The 26,426-nt window shown below is 41.5% G+C and overlaps 1 protein-coding gene across 1 annotated transcript; it reads right to left on the reverse strand.

The window, feature by feature from the left end:
- Positions 1 to 162: 162 nt before the first annotated feature.
- ACADL (acyl-CoA dehydrogenase long chain) lies at positions 163 to 17,663 on the reverse strand. The gene is made up of 11 exons (XM_074829723.1): positions 17,359 to 17,663; positions 14,990 to 15,151; positions 12,515 to 12,652; positions 11,898 to 12,062; positions 10,842 to 10,908; positions 9,377 to 9,541; positions 8,598 to 8,699; positions 7,215 to 7,328; positions 4,945 to 5,072; positions 2,668 to 2,754; positions 163 to 870 (listed from the first exon to the last, which is right to left on the reverse strand). Exons 1-11 carry the CDS (start codon positions 17,430 to 17,432, stop codon positions 777 to 779), a joined length of 1,296 nt encoding a protein of 431 aa, XP_074685824.1. The 5' UTR covers positions 17,433 to 17,663; the 3' UTR covers positions 163 to 776.
- Between the last annotated feature and the right edge of the window lie 8,763 nt (positions 17,664 to 26,426).

The raw sequence follows: 26,426 nt of genomic DNA on the forward strand, positions 1-26,426 counted from the left end.
ATGTTTATTGGGGGTAATAACCTGGAAATAACTTGAAAAATATTCACCATCATCACGTTCCCTTCCCTCAAAACACCCCCTCAAAGCCCTGAGGTGAATGTTGGGCGCAGAGGAAGCGTCCGGTTCTCCTCAGGCTTTGAAGTAATGCAGACAACCATGAGATGGCATAGAAATGCTTTATTATATTTATTTCAACAAAGTAATTAAAATAAGGCATTCTGGGTTACATGTAAACATAGAGGTCAGTGGTACATTCCCTCCCCCTACAGCGGGTGGCTGCTGCACAGTAAGCAGGTGAACAGTAACAGAAGCAAAAGTTTCAAGTTCTGCTTTGACACAGTGATACTTGTCAAAGGGAAATACAAATTCAAAGGTACATTAACTTTTGTTTATGTGTTAAGAAATGTGGCCTCTCTGGAGAAGAGATTCAAATCTGGAAAGTGAGGGTTGGATTCAATATAATGGCATCAGGTCTGAAAGACTGAGCTACGCCTAATGTTACAGACACAAAATTGCCTTTCACTAGCAGAACTTTTGGAACCCAGAGAATTACTCTGTGTTGTCCAAAGATATTTAAATTGCAAGTTCATTAAATATTAGATAATCTGCATATGAGCACACTGTTGTTACTAACACCTTTTTTTTTTTTTACTGTCACTTCCTTGAAAGTATATGATGCACCATATTTATTTTACTTACATTCTGATGTCTGATTTTATGTCATATATCAATATAAAAAGATTCTGGGAGACTCTCCAAAGTAGTAAGCATCTGCCCTACTTGTCACTGACAATGTCTCTAGCAATAAGCTCTTTCATTATTTCATTGGTACCACCATAGATGGGCTGAACACGGGCATCCACAAAAGCTCTGAGGGGGGGAAAAAAAAAAAAACAAGGAAAGATTAAAAACAATTCTTCAGAATGGACAGGCAATCAAAAAGAAAAAGCTACTAAGTTTTATCTTTGAAGATCTCTATTTTTGAATATGCTATTAAAGAGGTTCACATTTTCAAAGAGGTTCCAACCACCTGAAATATTACACCTTTCCAAGGTACCGTACCAAATAGGAATCTGGTTGGTATCTCTTCCCTGTTTTTTTGTTTACATTGCAGAGTCTCCACTATCCCCCCTAATTAAACAACAATAAAATAAAAGCTCTATAAAACCAGACTCCTACCACTTTTCCCCCACCAGTTCTTGTTCCCTACTTTCCTCACATCACCTGAGAAATAACACAACTCCAGACACCCAAGACCCCATTCACCCACCACACACATCGTGCAGAACCGCAAGACCCAGGTGCCTTGTTGTTGTGAAAAAACAACTCCTGCAGAGCCAAACTGATAGTTATCGTGGTAATTTGCTCTAATGCCCTGGCCTGTCTGATCCTGTCAAGAGGACTGCTAACGGTGCTGTCAGTTCTTTTGTTGAGGTGGGCCTCAAACGCCTTGAGACGAAAAGAAAGTGCTGACTGGTTTCGCATCAGCTGGCTACAGCCTTCTACTGACACCAGCTCCAGCTCCATTTGGGCCAGCAGCCGAAAAGCTGCATGCAGCCAAACCATTTCCAGCCTCATGCTGGAACCGGCCCCAGTACACACACAGCTGGTGACAGCACACAGGACAATGACAATGTGCTTTTCCATCTTAATTCTGCTTCATTATACAGAGACCAGCCCAGGAGCAATGCGGCATTCTCTGGAAACACACATGTTGCTGAACCACAGGGATAATAAAACCCTGTATGGACAACTACTGCACGCACAGATAAGCAGAGGTTCGAGGACACCCTGAACAGGGCTTGCTGGCCCTCCTATTTAGAAAGATAGGGTGCAGAACACTCATGAATTACACTCATTAAAAACATGCAGGAAAAAGTTATTTTTAAGCAACATTTCATACTCTTAATGTATTTAGAATTTTTAAAAAAATATAAACCTACTCAGTTAAAAAAATTAGTTTAATTTATCTGCTTATGACAACTGCACAGCAGTTCTGGTTTTGGTATTTCTCAGATTACCCTTTTTTTTTTCTTTTTTTAAATAAAAACAGCACCAAAAACTCAGTGTGACAAACGGCACGTACACAAAAGGAAACACATCTTCACAGATAATACACGAGGAAATATACAGAAGAACTTCATAAATGTCCCTAAATTCATAAAGGGAGCAAAAAATTGAGATCGCAAATTCGGTTTTCTACATATAAATCTCTTAGCTTTTTCATTTAAAAGGTGTAAAAAATCTGAATGTAGCCAGTCATGTTCTTGATTAGGCAATTTGTTATTTTGTGGTATTACACAAGATGTTTTCTTTCCTTCATAAGTATGCATTTAATTTCAGATAAAACATACAAACTAGCTCCCCTCATTTTTATTTTTACACTGCTTCTCTGGTTTTTCAATTAACATTTTCTTCTAGAAAAGCAACTTCTATTTTGTGAAAAGATATATAATAATTGCTCAACAGCTTATGAATTATTTGGAGAATCAAAACAAAGGCTTCCTGCAGACATCTGTACAGTAGATTCCCTTTCAATAAACATGATGAGAAGAGGAACAGTAAATCAGTACTAAGACAAAACAACTGACAAGCAAACGTAAAGAAGTGCCTCATTTTACTTTGCTGATAATCCTTCATCACTCAAGTCTGATATGTCACACTTACTTTGCAATTGGATACTCCCACATATACCCCCATCCTCCGTGCAGTTGCACACACTGAGTAGCTACGCTGTTTTGGAGATCAGAAGACCTTAAATGGCCAAAAAGAAATTTGTTTTTAGGAGAATGTTATGCTGTGAAACATTACTAGATACACAGATGAGTTAGCAAGACAAAAATATAACCAAACATTTTACTCTATATAACTGATTTGAAATGCTGTCCATTAAAATACTTTATATTCTGACGGACTTTTTTATTCCTTCATGATGGGTAAGAAATAAATACTGTTCAGTCTAATGTATTAGAGATTTGTTTTCCTTACAGAAGAGCTTTTGGAGAAGGAAAGCTTTCAAAACAGACAAGCTTGTTTACCTTTCTCATAGGCCAAGAGATTTCTTTTGTAAAGCAGGTTGATATAGTCTCTTTTCTTACCAAATCCCTCAGCTTTGTCAAAAATTAACAGCATCACAGGCTTCCCTCTCCACTCCCACTAGCAACACACCAGGATGCTCTTTGAGTATAATCATCATGTGGGGATAATTTATTTTCCTCAATAGATTTTATAGTTTTTAATTCTAAAAAGCATTGTCATTCTTAAGCAGGATTGCTCACTGCAAAATATGGATTTAACTGCAAAATGAGATTTTAACTGCACTGGAAGTTCAAGCTAAAGTTAAGACATGAAAAAAACATCCAACTTCCTAAGCATGCAACTTTGAGAATGGCAACAGACGTAAATGACTATTCAAGTCAATTGCTTCTCATGGAGGAATGTAAGAGTCCTTTTCTCAAAACGATCCCCTCATCCAGTTAAATCCTTACAGTTTGTTATACCAACTTTAAGTCTGCAGCCATGAGTTACTGCAACTGTCTCTCCTAAATATATTTTCAAATTAATTTAGGTATATAATAGAACCTGTCACCACAAAATAAAACCTACAGAACTTTCATCAGATACTAGAAAAGAGATACACAAACTATATTTTAAAATCCTTCAAAGCTCTAACTCAAGTCATTGACTATACAAAGGTTTGAAGCAAAATTAACTGGACATAGTCTCCTGAAACATTGGAGAATAAAGCAATTCTACATTCAAGCATTTTCTAGACCATCTAAGATAGCTTTATGGAAGGGAGTCACAGGGACTCTATTAGGGAAAGGGAAAATGCACAACAAATTGTGGCACTAAACAGTTGGGAGGGTGGGGGATTTTCAAATGCCTCGCTTTGGGAAATCAGTTGAGAAAATAAGTCTACATATCTGAGCTGCCACTAGTTGTTTCCTCCTCCTCAAAACTGAATGCCTCTGCTTATGTACCTGGTACTTCTAGGTAATCAGTGCCAGGAATAGCACTCAATCAAAATCCTTCCTTTCTTTGTAAATATTCTCCCTGGATTCCCTTAGTATTCTCTGCTCACTTCCTCTATACTTCTTTTTAAAAGTCCAGAAACTGTAAACCTGTGCATCTTCCATAAAATTATGTGTTCACGTCTGATGTGCTTTATTGTCCCATCTTTGCAAGCAAAATAAAACTATACAAATTTGTGTGCCACTATCCTAGATGCTTCTACTCATCCAGCTTTCTCTGATTAAACCTAAGCTAAAAGATAACACCACCAACTATGGGGAGAGGGAGGAGGAGTTCTCGCCACTAAAGGAAAGCACTGTTTAGTCTCAGTAGAGCAATAGCCGTAGCCAACTATTTCTTCCCAAAACCAGATAGCTCCAAAAACTGGCTGGGCCTAACAGCTATTGCTAAGTAACATTAAGAAAAAAGTATTACATGAGCTTCAAATAAACGTGTGCTTTTAAAAAAAAAAAAAAAAAAAAAAAAAGAAAACCCAAAACCACCCCCAAACCAACAAACACCCCCCATTAAAAAAAAAAACAAAAAACACCACAACAAAACAAAACTAAGAAAACACCCAGCAATTTGCTACAGTAAAATGTAAATGTTTGTCTAAATACCAATGAAGTACTTACCTTTACTTGAAGCTAAAGCCAAGTCCTGATCTTGTTATTAATGGAAACCTATTTTAAAAGCATGCTATTATTTTGAAATTGATCTGTTTAACCAAGACTAGTTTTCAATGTAACTAAGATTTTTGTTGACTACATGATTAAAGTTAAAGCTAGTGGTCTCTATTAGAAGCTGACAATGTTATTATTAATCAGACAGTAATTTTATCTTTTCATTAGATCTGAACAGTTCAGTGTTTTCATTAGATTCCTGTCAAGATCATGCAAGTAACGCTTCCAAATTACTTTAACCACATACCAGTATTTTGCCATGGAAGCTGTGGAGGAGTCCAGACGTTTATCTGCATGCAGCTGCAAACAGTTGTCCAAAAAAGCTCGGCTCACGCAAATCTGCGTTTTCATTTCTGCCAACTTGTGCTGTACCGTCTTATTTTGAAGTGGACAGAGGAGGCAGATGAAAGAAACAGCAGAAGTAGTACAGTTTTTAAGTGACATTTGAAGTAGAAAATGAAGCATTTTCTAAAAGGATTTTGGTTAGAAATCATTTCTAACAACTTTGCCTCTGTACACCAGAAGACAGTTTACTTTCCATACAATGATGTCTTTACCAATCTTATTAGGGAAAATTACTGCCCTGTACTTCTCAAGACCAACTCAAAACATGACCTTAAAAGAAAAACCCCAAGAGCCTGAAAACAAATTCCTAGACAGCACAGAGCAGGAGGCACTGGGTGCTCTGTCACTCTCAGCTCCCTCTTGTGGGGAAATGTCCTTTTACTCTGTAAAGCCACTAATTTCCCCAAATAGCATTTCTTCATCCATTGCATGCTTTTTCTATGCATTCTGTTCTTCAGAGTTTAAGTCACATGCAAAGAGACACAAGCCAAAACAAAGGAAATTTTAGACTAACTTTCAACACTGAGTTCTGTCACATTAGAAAGGGGTTTCTAGATAGAAGAGGTAAAAATCCATCACTGAGGTTATGTAAAACCAGACCAGGTAAGCATTCGACCATCTTCTTGTAATTCTGGTAGGAAGGGGATAAAAACGCCAGCTAGTAAAAAAAAATTTTTATAATCTCACAGTTCTAAAATCGTATGTAAACAAATCTTCTTGCTTCCCTTGACAATAAATGGACCAGCCTACTATTACAAAGAAAAGATTTAATTTCAAACACTGTACTGTGGCATGACTAAATGAATTAGGCAAGGCAGAGCTCTAATTAGACATTCTAGCCGTCAGCAACAAGAAGGCAACTGAAAAGGTAAGCAAGAATGGACTACTTTAGCAAAAATAATATACTTTATTAAGTTTATTGGTGGTTGGCAGTGGGCTAACCTAAAAAAGGAGATTATTTCTGAGGTCTCTGCACAGTGAACTACTACAATTAGGAAGCATCCCTTACCTACGTTAAAAAAAAAGGAAAAATATACTATTTTTGTGTTAAAGCTGCACACTGCACATACTAAATTCCATCTGGAATTATGGATTTCTGAATGTTAACTTTAAAAAACAGATGAAGATCGTAATTTCCTGAAGGATACCAAGCATTCCAGCCTCTAAAGGGCCCAATTCTGCTGCTATTCACAACTTTGATTTTGACAAAGGAAGTCTCAAGATTTAGAAATGGATGGGTTTTTAAAATTATTTCAAAAGTATATTTATTAAAAAAAAAAAAAAAAAGAAAGATGTGGCCAACATCCTCTAACCCATGAGTCACTTCTATCCTAAAATACAAACATGCAGGAGTTTGGTCTGCTTCAGCCCTAACAGCTAATGTGGTTTTCAGGAAAACTGTAACATCGCAATACTGCGGAAAGCAACATGTGGTTTATGACTGCAACGAAAGAGTATAGGCATAAACGTCTCAAAACACAATTAACTACCACTGTCAGGAGTGAGGTATGCTCACAGAGAATGACACGACAGTTTTATATGCAGTCACTTTGCTAGCTGAGGAATCTCATTACAATACCCATAAAGCTGAACACAGACAGACACCTCTGCAGGCATTCAGGCAGCAAGGTCACCGCCTGCGAGCCCCCACCAGCATCAGCCTCAAAGTTTGTTTTCCTGCAACGCATTATGTGCGGAGGAACACAGGACCTGCACACATGCCAAGTGCTTCTGCAGTCCATAGGATTCCGGGCAGATACAGAAATACATGGAGGTGTAATAGACCCTGTGATTAGGACCTCTGACAGTAAAACGCAAGCCGAAGAGCAACAAGGTAATTTTTCTTCAGCAGCAGCAAAAAGCCAGCATAGTTTCTGTCTGCATATTTCCCTTCCCATAGCAGCACTGCTGGGAGGTATCTAACTGAATTGTAAAATACATACATGTTAAAGCCTTTGGGGTGTTGGGGTTTTTTATTATTTTTGTTTTTCAAAAATGAATGATGGGCATGGAGGCACACAGCAGCCACAGTCCAACAGTGAAACCTGTGCAAATAGTCCCTTGAAAAGGACTATCATCCCAAGGATTTTCATTCGCTCACTATTTCACACACACAGACGTAAAGTAAATGCACACTGGAATCTGTATACAAGTCTCTCAGCTCAAACTCACCTGCAAGGCTGCAATTGTCTTCCCGAAAGCTTTTCTTTGCTTCACGTAATTCCTTGTTTCTTCGAACATGAATTCACAACTGGCAAGAGCCATATCAGCAATTAGCAGTCGTTCCTTTTGAAACATAAATTATGGAATCCAGTTGAATCAGTCCTACATTTCTCCATATCAGATGCACAATTGGGACACAGATGTTCAGCGTTGTTCATTAAGGAAGGGGGGGGTAGAAGTCACACTAAGTATCAAACCAGACACACTGCATTACTGAAATTAATGAGTGCGACAAATGCCTTGCTGCCTGAAGCCCATTTTTAAGTCTTTTCTGGGGTAATGTTCAATCACAACAATGACTCAAAAAATAGCTACAAATCAACCACTGGACTCTTTCTGACTGAAAAATCCACATTAAATTCTGTTTCAATTATTTGTTTTTACTGCTCAGCTTAAACAACAACTGTTTAAACTTTTTTTGTTTAAAAAAACCTTTAAGTTGTTATATTTAACAATTTCGACGCCCCAAAATCTACAAAAAAACCTGGCTTTTTTTTCCTTCCTGTCGAAAAACAGAAACTAAGTACAGAACAATTACTTCTAGCACCATCAAAATAATCTGATGCATCATGTTGAACCTGTTTATGAGGGCATCTATTTCTTTAAAGCACTAAAAGATTTCCTTTGATCATGTTTCGTATTTACTCACAGTATAAAATTAAATAAGCATGATCCCTACCAGATGAGGCAAATACAAAGTCATAGTTCTGACAAAGCACAGTCACATTTTGAAAAACCACATTGCCTCTTTGTCCTCCCAAATAATTCCAAAACTTCGTAAACTAAGTCATAAACTGTTATTTCCACTAGCAAGGTATTTTGGCAACTAAACAATTTCTTTACGTTGCTATAGGGACAAAGAAAGAGTTCCCTCTATCTTTAATATGCTTCTACTGCTAGAAGATGTAGAACAGCAGTGCTCGCTTGTTTCTTTAAAGAGAATGCCAAATGCATCAGACACCTCTAAGCTATATTTAATTTACTAAGCAAAGTGTTTCCATGCTAGAAGTATACAAGAAAACTGTGGTATGTTCTTTTAAATACACCACCCTCAGGTTCTTCAGTTGCTGGGTTGTTGATTAAGAGATCTGGCTTTGAGCTGGTGGAATATCAACATTTTTACCAATGCTCAAAGAACTGCAATTTTAGCACTAGGAACTCTGTATTTCAGTTAAAAAGTAGCAGTATCAATGTTGCCTACAGACACCCTGACTCTGAGCCGAAGGTGGCTCCCCACAATACCTAATCTTCTAGACTAAGGCAGATTCTTGCAATAACAAAAATTGTCTCTGTGTTCTTCCTACAGACAGCAAACACTCACGTTCCTCCTACCTGAGGGAGCTCTGTCATCAGATAATAGAAGCCTTTGTTCTCTTTTCCAAGCAAGGCACTGGCTGGCAACCGCACATCTTCAAAAAACAGCTCGGCTGTGTCCTAAGAGGATTTTAAATGCAACAGTTTATAGCCCAGCATTCTCATCTCTTCATTCCACTTCTTTTGCCCCATTTTTTTTCTTGCTATTGTACACTTTAACTTGAAATCATAGAATCATTTAGGTTGGAAGGGTCCTCCAGAGGTCACCTAGTTTATCTCCTACTCAAAACAGGTCCAGCAAAGCAAGCAGCTGAGGGCCTTGTCCAGTTATATTTTCCAAAGCTCCAAAGATGAAGGCTCCATGACCTCTGGGCCCCTGTTCCAGTATCTGATCACTTTTATGGTGAATTTTTTTTTCTTAATACCTACTTAGAATTTTCCTTAATGTAATTTGTGTCCCTTGCCACTCTCACTGTGATCCTCTAGGAAGAGCCCGGCTCCACCATCTCTACAACCAACCGTTATGGAGCTGAAGACACCGATAAAATCCTGTCCTTCCAGGATTCTTCAGAATGGACAAATCTAGCTTCCTCAGCCTCTCTTTGCACATCACATGCTTCAGACTTCCACAGGCAAACTCAGCATACATTCTTTGCGTGTATATCATTTGTCCTCTAAAGCCTAAGAACTAGAATAGCACCACAGTTCCATTTTATATTTATTTAGCTAACACCAGGCATTAAGCAGTTTTAGAATTCCTCAAGGTCTATTACACGTTAGGGGTTGCATGAACTCACTTGAGCTTTCAGGCCAATTTTGTTCAGCTTGCGTCCTTTGATGAAACCTTTTGTTCCATTTTCCACCAGAAAAAGGCTTATCCCATGAGCAGGAGATTGGGCCTCCCGGTTTGTAACCGCAACCACAATCACTACATCGCTCATCCAACCATTAGTGATGAATACCTGTAAAAAATGCAACTTGGAATAAAGCAACGAGCTAGGTGGACAGAAGTTAGAAGAGAGCAAGCAGCAGAAAGAAAAGTTGCATTGACACTTTCACAGGTGAACTGAAAGGCAAGGTTTAAGTGTGCAGAAGAATTTTAAAGTTCAAGCTTTCTGAATTAAGTGTTTTGGAAGAAGGTCTATTAAAGTAGAAATTAGTTTGAGAAGGATTGTGTGGGTTGGAAGTGTGAAGTTAAAGAATGCAAGGATCTGTTTCTTTTGCCTGACCCATGATAAAGAAGGAATATGGTATCAAAGGTAGATATTAAAAGACACAGAGATTCTCTTTTCTAGAAGTTAAATTAGCAAGGTATAACATGCAAAACTATCAGTGGCTTCTTGTCACAACTGTTTACTATAATCCTGTAGAATGACTCATAAACCTGCCAAAGTGATCCATTTAACTCCAGCAAAAGAAACGAGCTATCTGTCCTGCTAGGCTTCAACTGTGCAGCATGAGCAAGTATCCTTTTGACCACCTGTATGTACATATTTGCTTGCACACATTCTTTCTCACCACTTGAAATTCTGCTAAGGCCAGAAGTCTCTATCAGTACCACGTTATCAGCAGGAGTACAGAAGAAGGGGGGAAGAAAGATTACGACACTTCATAGCTTTAAAAAAGTCCTGGTGAATCCACACTTCCATCTGAATGTTATTTCTGCCTTCTTGCTTTTTATTATGGCAGTGAACGAAGAGGTTAATGCTGTCAGCTTTGCAACAGCTTGACAACACACACACAGAACACCCGATGCAGTTTTTTTCTCCTTACATGACCAGCAGGCTTCTGAATAAAGATTCCACAGCTTCATTGTGGCAACACAAGTTTTTACTCAGACCACAGAAGATTTCACAGTGGCAGTACATATATTTTGTTGTTCAACCTCAGTACTAAAAACCAGCCCTGCTGATGCTAAAAACTGCTTATACTATGCAGGACTTTTTTTTTTTCTTCCCCCTTTTCTTTCCAGTTTAAGGGGAAAATAGGCCTTTTGATAGGGTTATTTAAAAGCTACAAAAAGAACCTACTCAAGCCCTTCCATAAATTGGATTGTAAATTGCCACCAACAGAAATATCTTAAGTCCTATAAAAAAAAGTAACTGGGAACACCCCCCACTGCCCCCCCCCCCCCCCAACCATAACCCACAAAAAACCCCAAAGTGCAAGGACTGGGGGAAGATACAGTGGTGTACATCCTTCACTGTCTAAACGCATTCAGTTCCCAAAGCCTACGAGTGGTATGTATGTCTGCTTACTTACCTTACTCCCATTAAGAATCCAGTCACTTCCATCCTTTTTTGCATATGTTCGTATTCCCTGCAAGTCACTAAAATGAAATTCAAAAGGTCCTTCAAGAAACCATTCCAGAAGCTGCAATTTGTATCTTGAATTCTACCCAAATAAATATTCTACCCAATAAAATCTAACAAAATAAGGTAGATTTTATACCGTGCAGGCACAGGCTCAGTGAAAACACATACGAAGATAGTGAAACACAGTGAAACAGCTTAGAGTATAACAGAGAAACCACAAGCACACTGTGGAAACAGATGATAAATCTATGCAATTGTGCAGGAGCATGAGGTCCCATTTTAATGTATCTGCTTGTGGAGAGTGGTATAATACAAGCACTGACACCGATGGGTCAGCACCCCCTTACACCAGTATGCCTTAGATGGCAACCACCAGACAAACCCACATCCTCTAAGCAGGCTCAACCCTGATGAGAAGGCTCTGTAAAAAGCCACTGGCAACATCTACTGTTTGTAGAAGCATGACACCAACAGGTTTTGCTCTTCACCTGTCTCTCTCTGTTTTGGAAAACTGGCCAGATCCGCTGTGTCTACTCCAAACATGTGCTGTCTGCCCTTCAATAATGATGGGCAAGGAGGCACATTCCTCTGCTTGAAAGGATTCAGAGGAAAGAAAGTAAGGTGTTCAGTTCCACAACAAAAGCTAATAGGAAAGTCAAGCCCTCTTTACTGAGGTGTGTAATTTTCTCCTGTGTTTCATATTAAAAGTATGTTCATATGACAAGCAAGTTAGTGACTATAAACTTGGACTATAAAAGCAAAAACAAAGCATATTTGCCCACAGTGGGACGATACTGAAATGGATTCTGAGCGAGTATCTTGAAATGACAAAGTTATAATAAAATACTCTATAAGCAACAGTTGTTTCTGAGGTACTACCTAATCTCAGATATTGTCTAGTCACTAAGATAACCATACAACCAGGAGGGTCAGGAATCTTTTTAACTGAGAACATTATGTGCTGTCTACTGATTTAAGATCATTATTTCAGTATTTAGCTTACCTGCCAGCCCCAGGTTCTGTCATGGCAATAGCTCCAATACACTTGCCTGCAGCCATTTTGGGGATAAAGTGTTTAATCTGTTCTTCGGAGCCATAGTTTGCAATGTAGGGCATGACTATATCTGAATGAAGGCTGAATCCTGGGCCACTACAGTTAACATACATCCTTGTGGAGAGGGGGAAAAAAAAGAAAAAAGTTCAAACAGAAGTATTACAAAGATTTAAACATTGAACTTTACACAGTAACAGTAGACCCAGCAATGAAGAAAGCCCCACCACATGGAAGTTTCAGACTTAACCTGAGCTTGTGGCACTTGTACTGTTATTTATAGAATATACTTTCACAGTCAAATGAGCGTGTAACTTATCAGACTAACTAAAACGCTTTCCCCAGCCACAAAGTCCTAAAGGTGGAGCACAATGACATTTGTTACTTAAACAATCATCCGGAATACTTAAAACAGGAGGGACTTACGTATGTCTAAACTATCATTTCCATGAGAAAGATAACACCATTTTCTGTAAGCAAACATACTCCACAATGAGGACATCTTATGGAAACGCATACCGGCTCTTGGTAATATCACTGAAATTCTTCCTGAAGCGTCTAGTACTTACTGCTCCTCCCAGACCACAGCTGAAGAGAGAATGTCTGCTCCGATACCTCCATGTTTTTCAGCGATAGCAACGCCCAGCAAACCCTGCTGTCCAGCTTTTTCCCAGAGCTCCCGGCTCACCTGGCCATCCTTCTCCCATCTGCAAAATGAACACAAGAACGGAGTCATGCATTGAATCCCCCATGCTCTACTGTTAATTTGTGATGGCTGCTGCTTCACACTAGACCACCTGCAGCCAGGTTTCACTGCATAAGAAGAAACTCTCAGTCTCCCCAACACACAATGTGTAGGGTACACAGACCACTGTATTTCTCAACTAAGAAGCAGCGGCTTAATAATAGGTTTTGTATTTTTCAAGTCCACAGATGCTACTCGCATTACAGGGGCACCAACCGTATAACAAGTTCAAACTCTTGCTTCCAACATCTAACCTGACATCTCTTTAAGCCTGGTTATGAAGGGCAGTACTGCTTATTGGTCTGAGTACCAGACCAGGATTTAGATTTCACCACAACCATCTGGATACTTAGAAGCAGGTCTTTATCTTCCTGACATTCCATTTTCCCCACGTACAAAATGGGTATAACACATCAGAATTTTTTGTGAAAGATTCCAACTCTACCAATGAGAACTGTTTTATAAGAACCAAGAGTTAACACATTTGTAACTTTTTATATAAAAATTGGTCCCTGTACACCTATTACAAGTCAGTACTGTATCTTGGTAAATTACTGCTTTAAGGTGGTTTCAAGTTTGTAAATAGGTACTTGAGGCTGATCTGCCAACAGTTTGCAGACTTTAACACCACAGGAATCACTTATTCTTGGAAAAATAGTGCCTCTTCATGGAGTTTACCAACTTACTATTAAGTTGGATGGCCACTAATGGCACAGGAAAGCTTTTATTTTTTTAATGTCTTTTTATTTAAAAAAAAGAAAATAAATTATATGTTAGATTATATCAGAGACACTCCTCTGACACACCTGTGTGCAGGAGAGCTATACCACAGCACTTTATCCACAGTTAATCAAGTATCTTATCCTACATACTTAAGCTCATTCCCAGAGCTTTCAGTCCTATACTAGAAATCTTAAAACAAATCTCTCTCGTGATCACCTTTGCTTCCCCCCTCCCCACTTTCAGGCCCATTCCTGTCTCTACTTCACCCGTCACCAAAGCTTCTCCTCCTCACAATAATCCACAACAGCATTCACTGATGCTACACTTGTCTCTTCACATCAGCCCAGCTGACTAATATATGATACCTGAAGCCTCCTTGTTTACTTGAAAAGTGTGAGAACAGAAGGGTTCATAGGTCACTAAAGTGATGCAAGAACACAAGTCCAACTTGTTCCAGTCTCTCTAGGAAATCGCTGTGTCAGCAAACTAGCAAACAGGATTTTCAGTAACCTGGAGCAGGGCCACTACCTACCTGCTCACAAACCTGCATGAGAAGTCATTCTAACAAAAAATGAGGGAAAGCATCTGTTCTTGTGGATCAAATAGGACTGTACAGTAGAAAAGCATACTACTCTGAGGTCATGGTTTGAGGATGAAAAAAAATAGCTGGCAACAACCCTGACGTAAGCTGTTTCCATTACCTCCTGCTGTTCATTTCTGCTCCAGAGCCACAACACCCCACCCACTCAATCCTGCTATCTCAACTGTTTGTGGATACACACTGTGAACTGCATCAGGAAACACACCTAGCAGCGTGATTTAAGAATAAGCCCTTCGCTACCCCCTGATGTTTACGCCAGAATGTTTTTCAAGTAAAGTAAAAATTGCTTAAGAAACTCCTGCGGCTTTACACTTTCTGTTCAAAACCATGTTCTGAGCCCATTTATTTTCTTTCCCCAACTATAACATGATCAGATATAGCTAAAATAAGGGTGAAAAACATCCAGCTCTAGCTCAACAGAAGTGACACTTCTACTCTATGCAGAAGACAAAACATATTTCCACAGAAGCAAAAAAGATATTTTGCCCAAGTTTCTTCGTAATATCTAAACCAGCTTACCATTCTATGTGTACTGTTTTTAAAAAATCTACTGCAATATAACCTAGACACAACATCTATGCTTTTTTGGATGACAGCAGTACAATAGTGTGGGAACTAAATTGTCTCCTTAACTCTACCCCCAAGACATCGGTGTCAGAGTTACTACCTACAGGCAGGGATACTTTCGCTGCAACTCTGTAAACTGCATTTGTCTGCTCACAGGCCTGAGACGAGGATGCCAGATTGCCTACATTGGAGCTCAAAGAATGCAGTGAATTTTGATTATGTGTGGCTTTCTTCACATATGATTTTCACAGGCAGGTTTGTTTTAATTAAGTAAGCTTGAAATAGAAAGCTTGTAAATTAAAACAAATACCTGTTTATCCTATCATATTAGGAGTAACACCCCAAAGACAACTTTGGGGGAAGAATACACATTATTTGGCAAATGAAAATGTTTAAGAGGTATCTTACTCTGCATGAAAAGGCAGCACTTCTTCCTGAAAGAACTTCCTGGTACTCTCTCTGAAGATATCATGATCTGATGAGAAGATCCTCCGAGTGCCTATATCAGTCAAACTTTTAGCAGAAGATGGTTCTGGGCGCTTTGTGCTGTGCTGTTCAGTTTGCAGAGGACTGAAAAAAGATTACGTGAAAATATCTGTTAGGACACAGGCACCCCCATTCACATAACCCTTTTAAAAGAAAGGAAACACCCATGTTTTTAAAACATAGTTCACTCTATGACTCTAGCACACTGTTAAGTCCAAAGGATACTCGCAATAAATACAAAGACCTAACATACATTGTACTTCACTGGGCTGTGAAAAGTAGATCAAGACCGGTTTGTCTTCAAATAAATTAAAACCAATAGTAATACATACATAGGTAAGAAGATAAAGTTTCTGTTCATAAGAGATGCTAAAAATCATCACTGCCTTCTCCTCCTGCCACACAATCTCCAAAACGCAATTCAGCTCAATTTACACTGAGGGGGTAACTTTTTGAACGAGTAAACATTTTTGTGGGTTTTGTTCATTTTATACATGCCCCCAAAAGTCCCAAAACTGCAAATCCACGACACTGAAAATTCACACGCTCCAAAGCGAGTACAACATGGATTTGCAGACTCTGAGGGCCGTATTATACTCTGCGTTACCACATATATCTGCATAGTTCTAACCTTTAAAGTGATACTTTCTAATTCCTTCTGCCTTTCAGTATTTTTATTGTACAGGAAGGCTAATCCTCCCCACATTCTGATAAAAACATATGTAAAAATAAAATGCTTCTTTAAGAAAAACTGAAACAGTGGCAAAGGTCAGTAGTTGAAACCACACAAGGGAAGTATAATTACAAAGTAACAGGGAAGGGTTTAAAGCTTTTGTAGGGGTTTGGAATGTCAAGGATGACATACTACTTTAGGGCTGAAACAAAAATTCACTTCTTATATTTGTGCATTGGGTTCTTTGACTTGCTTTTATTTTATTGTCACAAAACATCAGAAATTATAAATACAGAGCGGAGCTATATTAAATGGAAAAGGCATTTGCTATTCTGTTCTCAAAGTACTTTGTTCACCTCCTCAGTTCCGTGGCACCAGTTTCCCAGCATTGCATAATGATTGTGTGTAGTCCCACAAAGTTTAGCTGAGCCTACACTTATTTACTCCATTAATGAGACAAAGATCTTTATGTACTGCCACATGAAGTTACTCATGCTCTTCCTGGTGCAAAGGATTAAAGGCCCCTGAAACACAGACTCTATATTTACTCCTAGTGTTATTTGAAGAAATTGAGTACTGCAACTTGCTTGTTCAGTATTTTGCATCCTCAAACACAGGCTTCCCATGCTAGGCACACAATGACTGTCCCAAAAGCTCCACCTTATTTTTAAACCCATTTAAGATAATACTGAGTTTTATTTAAGCCCACCCTTTTAATTGCGGCTCGCAGACAAGACACACAGGGAAGGGCCGAGCTGCTCCTTCACACCCACCACAGCCCTAGGAGACACAATTCGGAGGTCTGAGGAGGCACGAGCACTCTCTTGTGCTTCTGCTCCCTGAAAACCCACTTCCCCGAGCCCAAGAGCCCTGCTGCCACGGGCCCACGGGTGACGGGGGTGTCCAGGCAAGGATGCGTCTGGCCCATCACCTGCTGTCACCACGGGACTTGGCATTCCCCAAGCACGGATGGGAAGTGGAGCAAAGGTCGGCCCCGTCACAGGGACGCGCGAAGGCTCCCAAACCCACCCGGGCACAGGGGGCTCTGGGGCTCCCAGGCCCAGCCACAGCCCAGGGGCTCGGGGGGGGGCTCCCAGAGCCGCCGGGCACAGGGGGCTCACTGGGCACAGGGGGCTCCCGGGGCTCAGGCCGCAGCCCAGGGCACGCAGGGGCTCCCAGACCCGCCAGGCACCAGCCGCTCACCCAGACCCCAGCTGCCTCCTGCAATGGGGGCACAAGCGCACGCATATACACACACGCCTACATGCACATATATACACCCTGTGCCTGTAACCTTCCCACCACACATATACAGAGCACACATCCAGATCCCTCCAAATATATACACGGGTGTCTACACCCACCACATACATATGTACCTCTAGATTCTATGGGTACATATAGCACGTGTAACCCCACCCACGCAGACGGACAAGTACATACACCCCCCTTACGCGCCCAAGCGTAGGGGCAGACGCCCACCCTCACCGTGTGCCCCGGCGGGGCCACAAGCGCCCGGGTACCCCCTGCCCTGCCCTGCCCTGCCCGGCCCGGCCCGGCGCACACCCGCCTCCCCACCCCGGCGATGCCACCAACGCCGGCCCTGCGCCCCGCTAACCTGGCCTGGGCAGAGAAGGGCTGGGGGCCAGTGGCCCGCAACAACCCCCGCAGGCGGAGCAGGCGCGCCGCCATCTTGCGCCGGGACGGGACAGGCCGGGAGAGGGCGGAGCGGGGCACCCGCCGCCGAGGCGGCAGGAGGGCGGGCGGCCTACGGCTGGTAATGTTATGAATTTGTTATCGTTTTCTTCCTGAGTCGTTTGGTGGCAGCTTCTCAGTTCCACCAGGGTTGCTCCTCTCTTCATCCTGTGCGGCGAGGGGAAGGATTTCTGCCGCTCCCAGCCTCTGCCGCACGCACTCCTGTAGCCATCCCTGCTCCCGCCTTCCTGCGGTTACAGGTCCCTTCTAATACACCTGCGCTTGCAACAGCACTATGATGAAACATCCGTATTATTATTATCTTTCTAATGAGGTTTTGAAACCATGTTACAGACGGGAGTGGGAGCAAAGCCGGCTCAGGGGCGCGGCGGATGAAGGGCTGTACCCGCGGCTGTTTGTGTGACTGCGCGGGGCGTGGCCCGCTCCCAGCCGGGCCGCGGCTCCGGCCGCGCTCCTCGGGCTGTCAGTCCTCCCGGGGAAGGCGGGCCGGCTCTGGGGAGACCTCACGCCGCTCCATCCCCGGCGAGGGACGGAGGCGGGGAACCGGCGTTGCCTCCCCGTCAGGGCTGCTCCAGGCGGTGCGGAAGGGGAGGGCACCGCCGGGCGCGGCAGCCCCCTCAGGGCCCGTTTTGGCGGCAGCCGGCCCTGGCGGCCGCTCCCTGGGAGAGAACTACCCCGCGGCCTCCTGATGTCAGGGGAGTTTAATTTGAGGAACCTGCACACCACAATCCTTTAGCATGCTTTTGGGGTTTTTGGAGGGCTGCCTCCCAAAGGAAGGTGTTTTATGATGATTATGTGCAGGGGCTTTCCAAGGGATGGAGAGAACGTTACCTTCAGGAAGAGAAAACCACTGGGGCTAGGGGAAAGGATAAAGATTTAACAGTCTGCTCGTAGTTCTTCCTCCCTTCAGCTCATGTGGTCGCCCTGCAGCACGGGGCACAGCCCTGACGGGTAATACTCCCGAGTCAATCGTTTGGAAAAGTTTTAAGCTGTAAATGGGCATCTTTCACTGAGAAAAGAGCTCCTGCTTCCTTTACCAACAAACCCCTGAAATACAAACTGACTAGAAAGTAGGTGTTACCAATCGTCATTGTAATGAGGATTGAGTTAAAACAATACACAGTCCCCATCAGTGAGACTTTGTATGCTTTCCTCACTCCCCATGTGGTGTTGGGGAACCTTCAGGCACTACCTCATGGAGTCATGAGATGGCACAAAAATTGTAAGCAGAAAGTGAGTTTTGAGCCTTGATGTTTGTTGAGAAATAAAATAAAAACTGAAAAGCAAGATTGTAATGGTTCAAAATGCAAAGCAGATCGTCCTACAAGATATTTTTCATAATCTTGGCATTTTAAAACCAGCAATTTACTGGGAGGTGATTGTACATAATCTGTTGAGAGAATTCCCGTGGTTTGGATGTTTCTGCATATTGATCCATAGTCTAAACCTGTCGTAATGGTTTTTAACAGATAAAAAAGTATCTTTCTTGATCAGTCCCATCTTCAGCTGTAGTGTTCCTACATCCTAAGCCAGAAGATGGCACTACAGGAATAGCTATTCGTACAGATAGGCCTGCCTGAAAGGAGTCTCGCCCTCTCGAAGGGTGTGTTTTCAGGGTGACGTCCTGGCAATGCAGAGAGCTGGCTGTCTGTACTTAACAGCCAGAAGCACCCGCGTTACAAAACCAGTTGCAGCCTGAAAACTTGTACTATTTTTTTCATTTGGGAGTCTGATCTCATATTGTATCAGAGTAGGCAGGAGGGAACGATAGAGGGGTAGTTGAGAGGAAAGAAGTAAAACAGAGCTTGGTGGGAATTACTGAATCTGAGTGCCCAGAGGTAAGATTTGGCCGTGCCTACGAGGTGCCGTCAGTAGAGCCTCCTAGGGAGTGCCCTCCTTGGGCTGGCGTGGGTTCCAGGGTGAGCCCAGAGCCTTGGTCTCAGGTCTGTAGCAGGCAGGAGGCTGACAGGGAGATCGACATTCCCAGGGATGCCCTGGTCACCCAGTTTACAGTCTTGGCGGCTTTGTTGTACCAAGAAGATCTGGCAGGACGTATCCCATCACCCATGTAAAGTGATAAGGGAGCTGAGAGATGATAGATCCTGCCCTAAGCCACAGAAAAGCGAACTTTGTCCAGGTTTCAGGTATCAGTTCTTGGTATAAGGAAATGCATCAAACAGACAGTGGGCAAACAGATTGACATCTTTCATACCAGTTTTTTGGGAAGAAGGGTGATTGTAAAAAATTGGACGTTAAGAACAATGATTTTTTTTTTTTAATACACATGCTTGCAGAAAACACAGTAGAAATAGATACCGCAGCAGGGTAGAGACTGCAAATGCGTTGTTGGTCTCCTTCTAGATGCTGTTTCCAGTTTAGAATTGTGCTTTTCTTACAGCAGCCTAATGGGACTTTACAGATACACAGCATAGCCAGGGTTAAGTGACAGTGGTGTACACCTTCCTAGCACAGCCTGGTCCCTGCACCTCCATTCCCCATGTGGGCACAGTCACAGGGTGAGTCTCTAATTCTGATTTTCCCCCCTCTTCATGGTGATGCTTCCTCTTTGTTATGGTCATCTCCTATACCAGTAAATGGCCTGTGCGTCCTTCCCAACCTCTGGTATCGGTGGCTTGGGAGCGGGATACAGTTTGCCATATGTTATTGGGTGTAAATTCTGTCAAATTGGTAGCCCTCCTGCTCTCGTATTGTGTGGTTAGTGGTAGACTTTTTCCTTTGAGGCTCAAACTGCTAGAGCTGTGTTACGCTGGTAAACACTGTATCCCCAGTCATGCCCAGCACTAGCAATATCCACCCCTCTTGTCTTAGAAGTGTTGCCAGCATGATGTAAAGACACCAAGTCAGTGGGTTCATGTACAGTGTTACTGCCCTGACCTGAGGACTCTGTGACATTTAGGCTTTGTTACACATTGGTTTGGTTGAACAGTCTCTTTTGAGTCACCCGTTTATGTTCTTTTTTTATGATTTCCAGTGTTAATAGGTCATTGCTACAGCTGGAAAGGATCTGTATTCTCTTCAGTGCCTGCTTTGTTGGGAACAATGTCTAACCTGTTTACTACAGTGAGTGTAATTTAAAGCATTATCTTGCTGAAAAAAAAAATGCACATGGCCTTGCAAGATACAAAGTTATCAAATAAGGGAGTTGTAGGTTACCTGGAGAAAAAGTGTTCACATGAAACTCTGTGGGTAAGACAGTCTGAAATGAAATTTATTTTGGTTTTGGTCAAACTTAATGTCCTGTTGTTCACCTGAGGAGTATCTGTTCTCCAGACGTGAAGACTGTACAAGTATATTCGGGTCAGAACAGTCATATAAAAGAAATTATCCTTTTTTAGAAGAGATATCCTTTACTGTCTTTCATTTCCACTGCAAGTAAAAGAAGTTTTAAAGGAATTAAGCAAATAAATCTCATTGCATGCATTTTTTCTGTCAAATAAGTCACCTACAACTCTCATTGTGTATTCCTGAGCTGGGATATCATTAGTCCTATTACATCTGCAGCAGCATCTGTTGCTGTGGAAGAGTGTTCTCCTCCAGGGCTAGGTGTGTTGGATTTGGTTTTGATAACAGACAACTTAATGTGGAAAACTACCTGTTAATGCAGCCCTTGGATGCAAATGTCCTAATTTTTCTCAGAGCTTTGCCTGTGCCATTGGCATGTACTGGCTTTTAAATACTTTTTGATATCCAAAGTATAAATCTGAAGTGGAAGAACTGTTTATAGGTATGTTCTTCTTGGCTGATCAGTCATTCAGAAGAGATCCTCTGACAGCTGGTAAACACCATGTGCAAGCCCTGAAGGTGGTTTCTGCCAGATGGCTGTCTATGTATTTGGATAATAGAGACTCCTGTTAAAAGAGCTATGGTTATGCGTATTCCTCTGCCTTGATACATGTGATGGTGATACTGTCTGTAAAGCCAAGCTGCATGGTCTGACTAGAAGTTTTGAAAACATAACAAGGGCCAGCACTGACCCCTCTCACAAAGCGCTTTATCCCCTTCTTAGACTATCAGTCTGTGTTGCAAAGAGCGTGTCCAACTATTCATGTCCGATATGAATAGCCTAGAGGTTTGGTTTCTGAGTAGGTTATTTAAAGTTTATGTGCTGTCTTCTTTCAAGAAGAACCCAGGTGCCAATTTAGCATGTCTGCCCATCAGGGGACCTGCATGTTCTTCGTCCAACTTTTTATGTTGGCATTATAGTGCAGGGCAAGCTGGAATAAAATGCCGAGCTCTCAGCTTACTTCTCCTTTGATACGTGACTCTCCTTAGTGTGCCTTTGCATGGGGTCACACAGTGTCAGTCATGTGGGTCCGTGATGATGTGACAGAGAGAGATGGACTGCAGCTGATGCATGTGCCTTCAAGTGGGCCTTCCCTCAGGGCATGGGCCCCTGGTAACCAGCTCTCGTTCCTCCGTCCTGGCAGAGCACCACAATTGCTCTCTCGGTCTCTGACCCACGTGGCATATAAGCACACCGCTACCAGGAGAGCCAGCTCCTTCAGCATGTGCCTTGGAGCACCAGAGAGATGCCACAGCCCTCCAAGACCTGCATGTGAGGCAGGGAGAGGGACGCAGGGGTCAAGTGTGTGAGTCTCATGAGCTGAGAACGTGACTGGGCAGGCCTGTAGACGATGGTGGACGGTGATCTCTCACCATGGGACACCACCTGTTTTCTTCAGGTCTTTTAACTTCAAGCTGTTTTAAAAGGGTTGTCAATCTAGGGTGCTGGCCGTCTTTGTTAGTCGGATAGCTGTCAGCAGTGGCAGTACTGGTTTGGAGCAGGACTGTATGAGTTGCTCAGTAAATTATTTCAAAATCAGTTCTACCAAAGCTCAAGAAAAGCAACTGTTTTGGGGAGCACTCCAGTGAAGGTGGAAGTTACAGACTGAAGTCCTGGTTTCCTCTGTAGAATTTAAGTCCAGTACCAAAGAAGGAAACTTCAGCTACTCAAATGTTCATCAGTCTGTGTTCACTTTAGCATGTGGCACAGGATAAAAGTTCTCAAAGATGGCTATGAAGAATTCAAAATTTCAGCAAAGTTTGTCTTGATCAGAGCTGTTGTACTATGTAAATCAGCTGCAGACCATTAAAAATGTGCTTAATTTTCAAGTAACACAGATCAGAGCAGCAGATTGTGAATGTAAAAGGCACATAAAGGTATTCACTGGACACAGCAAACCTTAATATACTTAAGGTATTGCTGAAGGTTGAAATTATTGTGTGAATTAGGGCTCTGCAAATACAGCATTATCTTCTAGAACAGGGCTACTCCCTGTATGTGTAATCAGTATTGTATTTGTATAAGGACAAAAATAGACTTCTGTCCTTTTTATTATATCAAAATTAAAGTGGCATCCTATGTGGTGGAAACAAGCCCTTCCAAAACTGTTTTAAAGTGTCTCTGTTCCAGCAGTATTGATGCTTATGGTTTCAGACTTCATGTTTGGTATTTGGGAGAAAGCTGCTCCATTTGGCTTCTTTCACAGAGCTCAAATGATAAAGATAACACTGAGATCAGCCCTCATGAATTACTTTTTGTTTGTAAGTGCCAAGTAACTTTGATGTTAGGGTTTCCTAAATCTGTAGCTTTTCTGCTCTTTTAACATAGTTTTTTTATGTGCAGAATACATATGTATCATTTCAATTAACAATCACTGGGGGTTTGGATACAGTAGCTCTAATGAGCTACTCAGCATTTTCTCCAGAGGTCTTCAGCTGAAATCCAGCCTAACTCAGCCATTAACCAAAAATATTCTCACCAATTCAGAGTTGGTGTTGTCGAAAGGAGCTTGAGAGGTCTTGGTTTCAGCTTGCGATATGAACTCATTCCCATGCTTTGTGCTAATTGTTTTAGAGACCAGGAGCTGTTGATCAACCATGGCTGTACCTATTAATATAAGCAAATATAAAAGTAAGTTTTCTTATTCCCAGTTTAGCAAGGGGCTAGAATAGAATTGGTCTTTATGTAAGAGTAGCACCAAATTTGGCAGAAATAGTGTGATGGAAGCTACTACCAAACTGGGCAAATTAGTGTAATGGGTTTAATCTGCACTGAGGAAAGAGGGATTTCTGTAACAGATGCTTTGCTCCTTTCATAGCTGAGCACCACCCTTGCACAGGTGTAGGTGTTGAGCTCAGAGGATATAGAAAGGTATGGTGGGATGGTTGCATTACTATGGTGGTGATTAGTAAGACTGCCTTGTAATTTGAGGGCTGTACTCTGAGTTTGTGTAGATACTGGCTTCTTTTCCTTGCATGGCTTGTTTCACAACCTTAGCAAACTTGCCAAGAAGGTAGATAAGTCTTGCTCATCTGAGACAGTGTTCTTGCTATGTGTGGTGTGGCCTATACGGGTACAGCTAGTTGCTGGTTGTTATTTCATCAGGAATGTGCAAGAGCTGCAGTAATAATATGAACCCTTGCTCAGATATCTTCTTGAATGATTAAGGAACAGACCAGAGGAAACCTTGTAAGTTAAACAAAGGCAGAGGTGTTTTATTTGTTGTATTCTAAAAAATAACTTATTTTTTCAGATATACAAGAATGTTACAGATAAGAAACTCTGAATTGAAACCACTTTTTAAACTAATGAGGCAGTTAATGAGCACTGTCATTTTCATGAAGGAGAACAACTTCAAAAATTGTAGTGTTCAGTATAGCATGGAGTAAAAAACTGGATCTGTTTTTGTCAAAGAACCAAAGAAAATGCCTTCCTGAGCAAACAGTCTGGAGGGCTGATATTTGGAAAGATAAAAAAGAAAACTTCTTTTGTTTTTGTGTTTCTGAATTGGTAGAGCTGAGGAGTATAATAGCTGAAGGTGTGGACATAAACTGCCCATCCCCAATTTCCTCTGGAGTACCATGTGTACACAGTGTTTCTGTTGTTCCTTGAATGATACCTAGTTTAGTTTAGAATATAGTTTAGAATATGCACATCTTCTGTAACGAGAGCATAGGGAGCAATTAACCCTTTACTTGGAAGGAGGTGTAGCTTTCTCTTATTTTTGATGGGGTTTTGGGATTCAGTGGAGCATGTGTTTGCTTGGGCCTTGGAAAAGAGTTTAGTTAATGCGGCCTGAGAGCCTGGAAAGAGGAGAAGAGTTAACAGGGGCTGAGAGCCTGGAAAGAGGAAAAGAGCTTAGTTAATGGGGGTCGAGAGCCTGGAAAGAGGAGCTTCCCATCAGAGAAAAGAGACCATTTATGAGTCTTGAGTACCCGGAACTTTGGAAAACAGTCTAGAAACTTTGTTTGCTTACTTTGGGAAATGGATCTCTACAGTATTCTGCACTTTAATGATGGAGTGGATGACAATTTCTTTTTTAGTAGCTATTTTAAGGCCTTATTCTGTCATAATTTCTTGTAAGGCTTTAAAACTGACCCACAGGCACTCTGTAGCCTTTCTCCAAGCATTTAGTACTATGTGGTGTCCCCAGACATGCTAAACTTACTGCAGGGAGGATGAGGGTTATGTTGTTATGACTAGCTAATTAGCTAGGTTGTAGGAAACTAAATACCACCATCCTCACTGTAGCTGTGGGCAGAGATGGTCACTGTCATGCTGCTTTGAAGTGTATGCAGAGGATGTGAAATGAAGGAGACATCTGATAGGGGGGTTGGTGATACTGAAGTTTAACTTTTGAGGTTGTGAACTCTGTGCTATACTGACCTTCCTAGAAGCTATACCTGACTGCAGGGTTTCTTCAGTATTTTATCTTTCTTTACATCCTGTTGTGAAAATTTAAGCATGGTTATGCTGTAGAGATTTTTAAACAAACTCATGCAACTCTGCCAGTTCTAAAAAAGGCTTTGAACTAAAAAATACTTTTATTGTGAAAAAGAATTTTTTTTTTAATTGATCTTATCGCAAGGCTTCTTCTCCTCAGAGCAAGTATTCTGTGTATTCCAACTGCAAGCCTACGTGAAGTGTGAATCGAGTTTCAAGTTGAAAAGCCCCTAAATGTGATTGGCTTAAATATATGGGAGTTATTTTTCCCCAAATGTAACAAATTATGGGTGCTTTGTTACTTCACCTTTTCACTGATAAGCCTGCTTCAGAAGTTTCATGGCAACCATGAGGGAGAGATTTACTCTTTTTATTCCATGGGATGCCTGGGGTTCACTTGTGATCTCTTGGTCCTAGTAGCAGAGCCCTGGAAAAATAATCTCAAGTGTGGCCAGACCTGGTGAGGTAGAAGCAGTGTTATGCACTCCACTTCTGATTCTCTTAAGGATCTGCCTTCATGGCAAATGGGTGTGACCTGTACTACATGGCACTGTCCTGCTAGGTATGCTCAAAAGAGGTTGGAAATTGTGCAGACCTGCATGCTCTGATGTAGACCAGAGGCACAGCAGTCCGTCCCTTTTGCTGCCTGGCATACGACTGGGAGGTGAGAAAGGCTGTCACTAGCTGAAAGAGGCTACTATATAAGGAGTTTGCCCTTCTTTATAAATTACTGAATTATTTAAGATCACCCCCAGAATGTTTTTGTCTTACAAGACCATGAACATTTTTTCAGATATTTGTTTCTGTCTAAATCTGAGGTGGGGATTTTTAAAAATTACTAAAACCTTTGGATAGCATAAAAATCCATTCCCTGTGCAGCTCTTTGAGACTCAGTCTCAGTTTAATGGGAAAGGAGTATTCTCTTCATTTTCATCTGTTTTGTCTGAAAAAAAGATCTCTGCTTGAATTTTTGAGGAGTAAGAGTAGTGTAAGTAACATTGCCTTGATTCCTTGTAATTAGAGTTCAGAGAAATACTGTCAGTCTGGTTATATCTCATAATCTGGCATTTTGTTTTAAACAAAAATATAAATGTGAGTTTTTTTTAAAATGTGTGGCTTAAAAATCTGTCTGCTTCTGCACTGATGAGAAGTCATCCCATTTTAAGACATCTGGGCTTGGGCCCAGATATTTTAGAAATTAATAAAACTTGAAAGTTCAGAAA

Source organism: Strix aluco, chromosome 6, assembly GCF_031877795.1.
Source record: "Strix aluco isolate bStrAlu1 chromosome 6, bStrAlu1.hap1, whole genome shotgun sequence".
NCBI classification, from domain to species: Eukaryota; Metazoa; Chordata; class Aves; order Strigiformes; family Strigidae; genus Strix; species Strix aluco.

Excerpts from the sequence above, each read along its gene's own strand:
- ACADL (XM_074829723.1), bottom strand. The coding sequence starts at position 17,432 with ATGGCGGCGCGCCTGCTCCGCCTGCGGGGGTTGTTGCGGGCCACTGGC. Across the intron at positions 10,909-11,897 it reads ACAGAACCTGGGGCTGGCAG|TGACTTGCAGGGAATACGAA; the intron begins GTAAGCTAAATA and ends ATTTCATTTTAG. Across the intron at positions 9,542-10,841 it reads GGATTCTTAATGGGAGTAAG|GTATTCATCACTAATGGTTG; the intron begins GTAAGTAAGCAG and ends CATTTTTTACAG.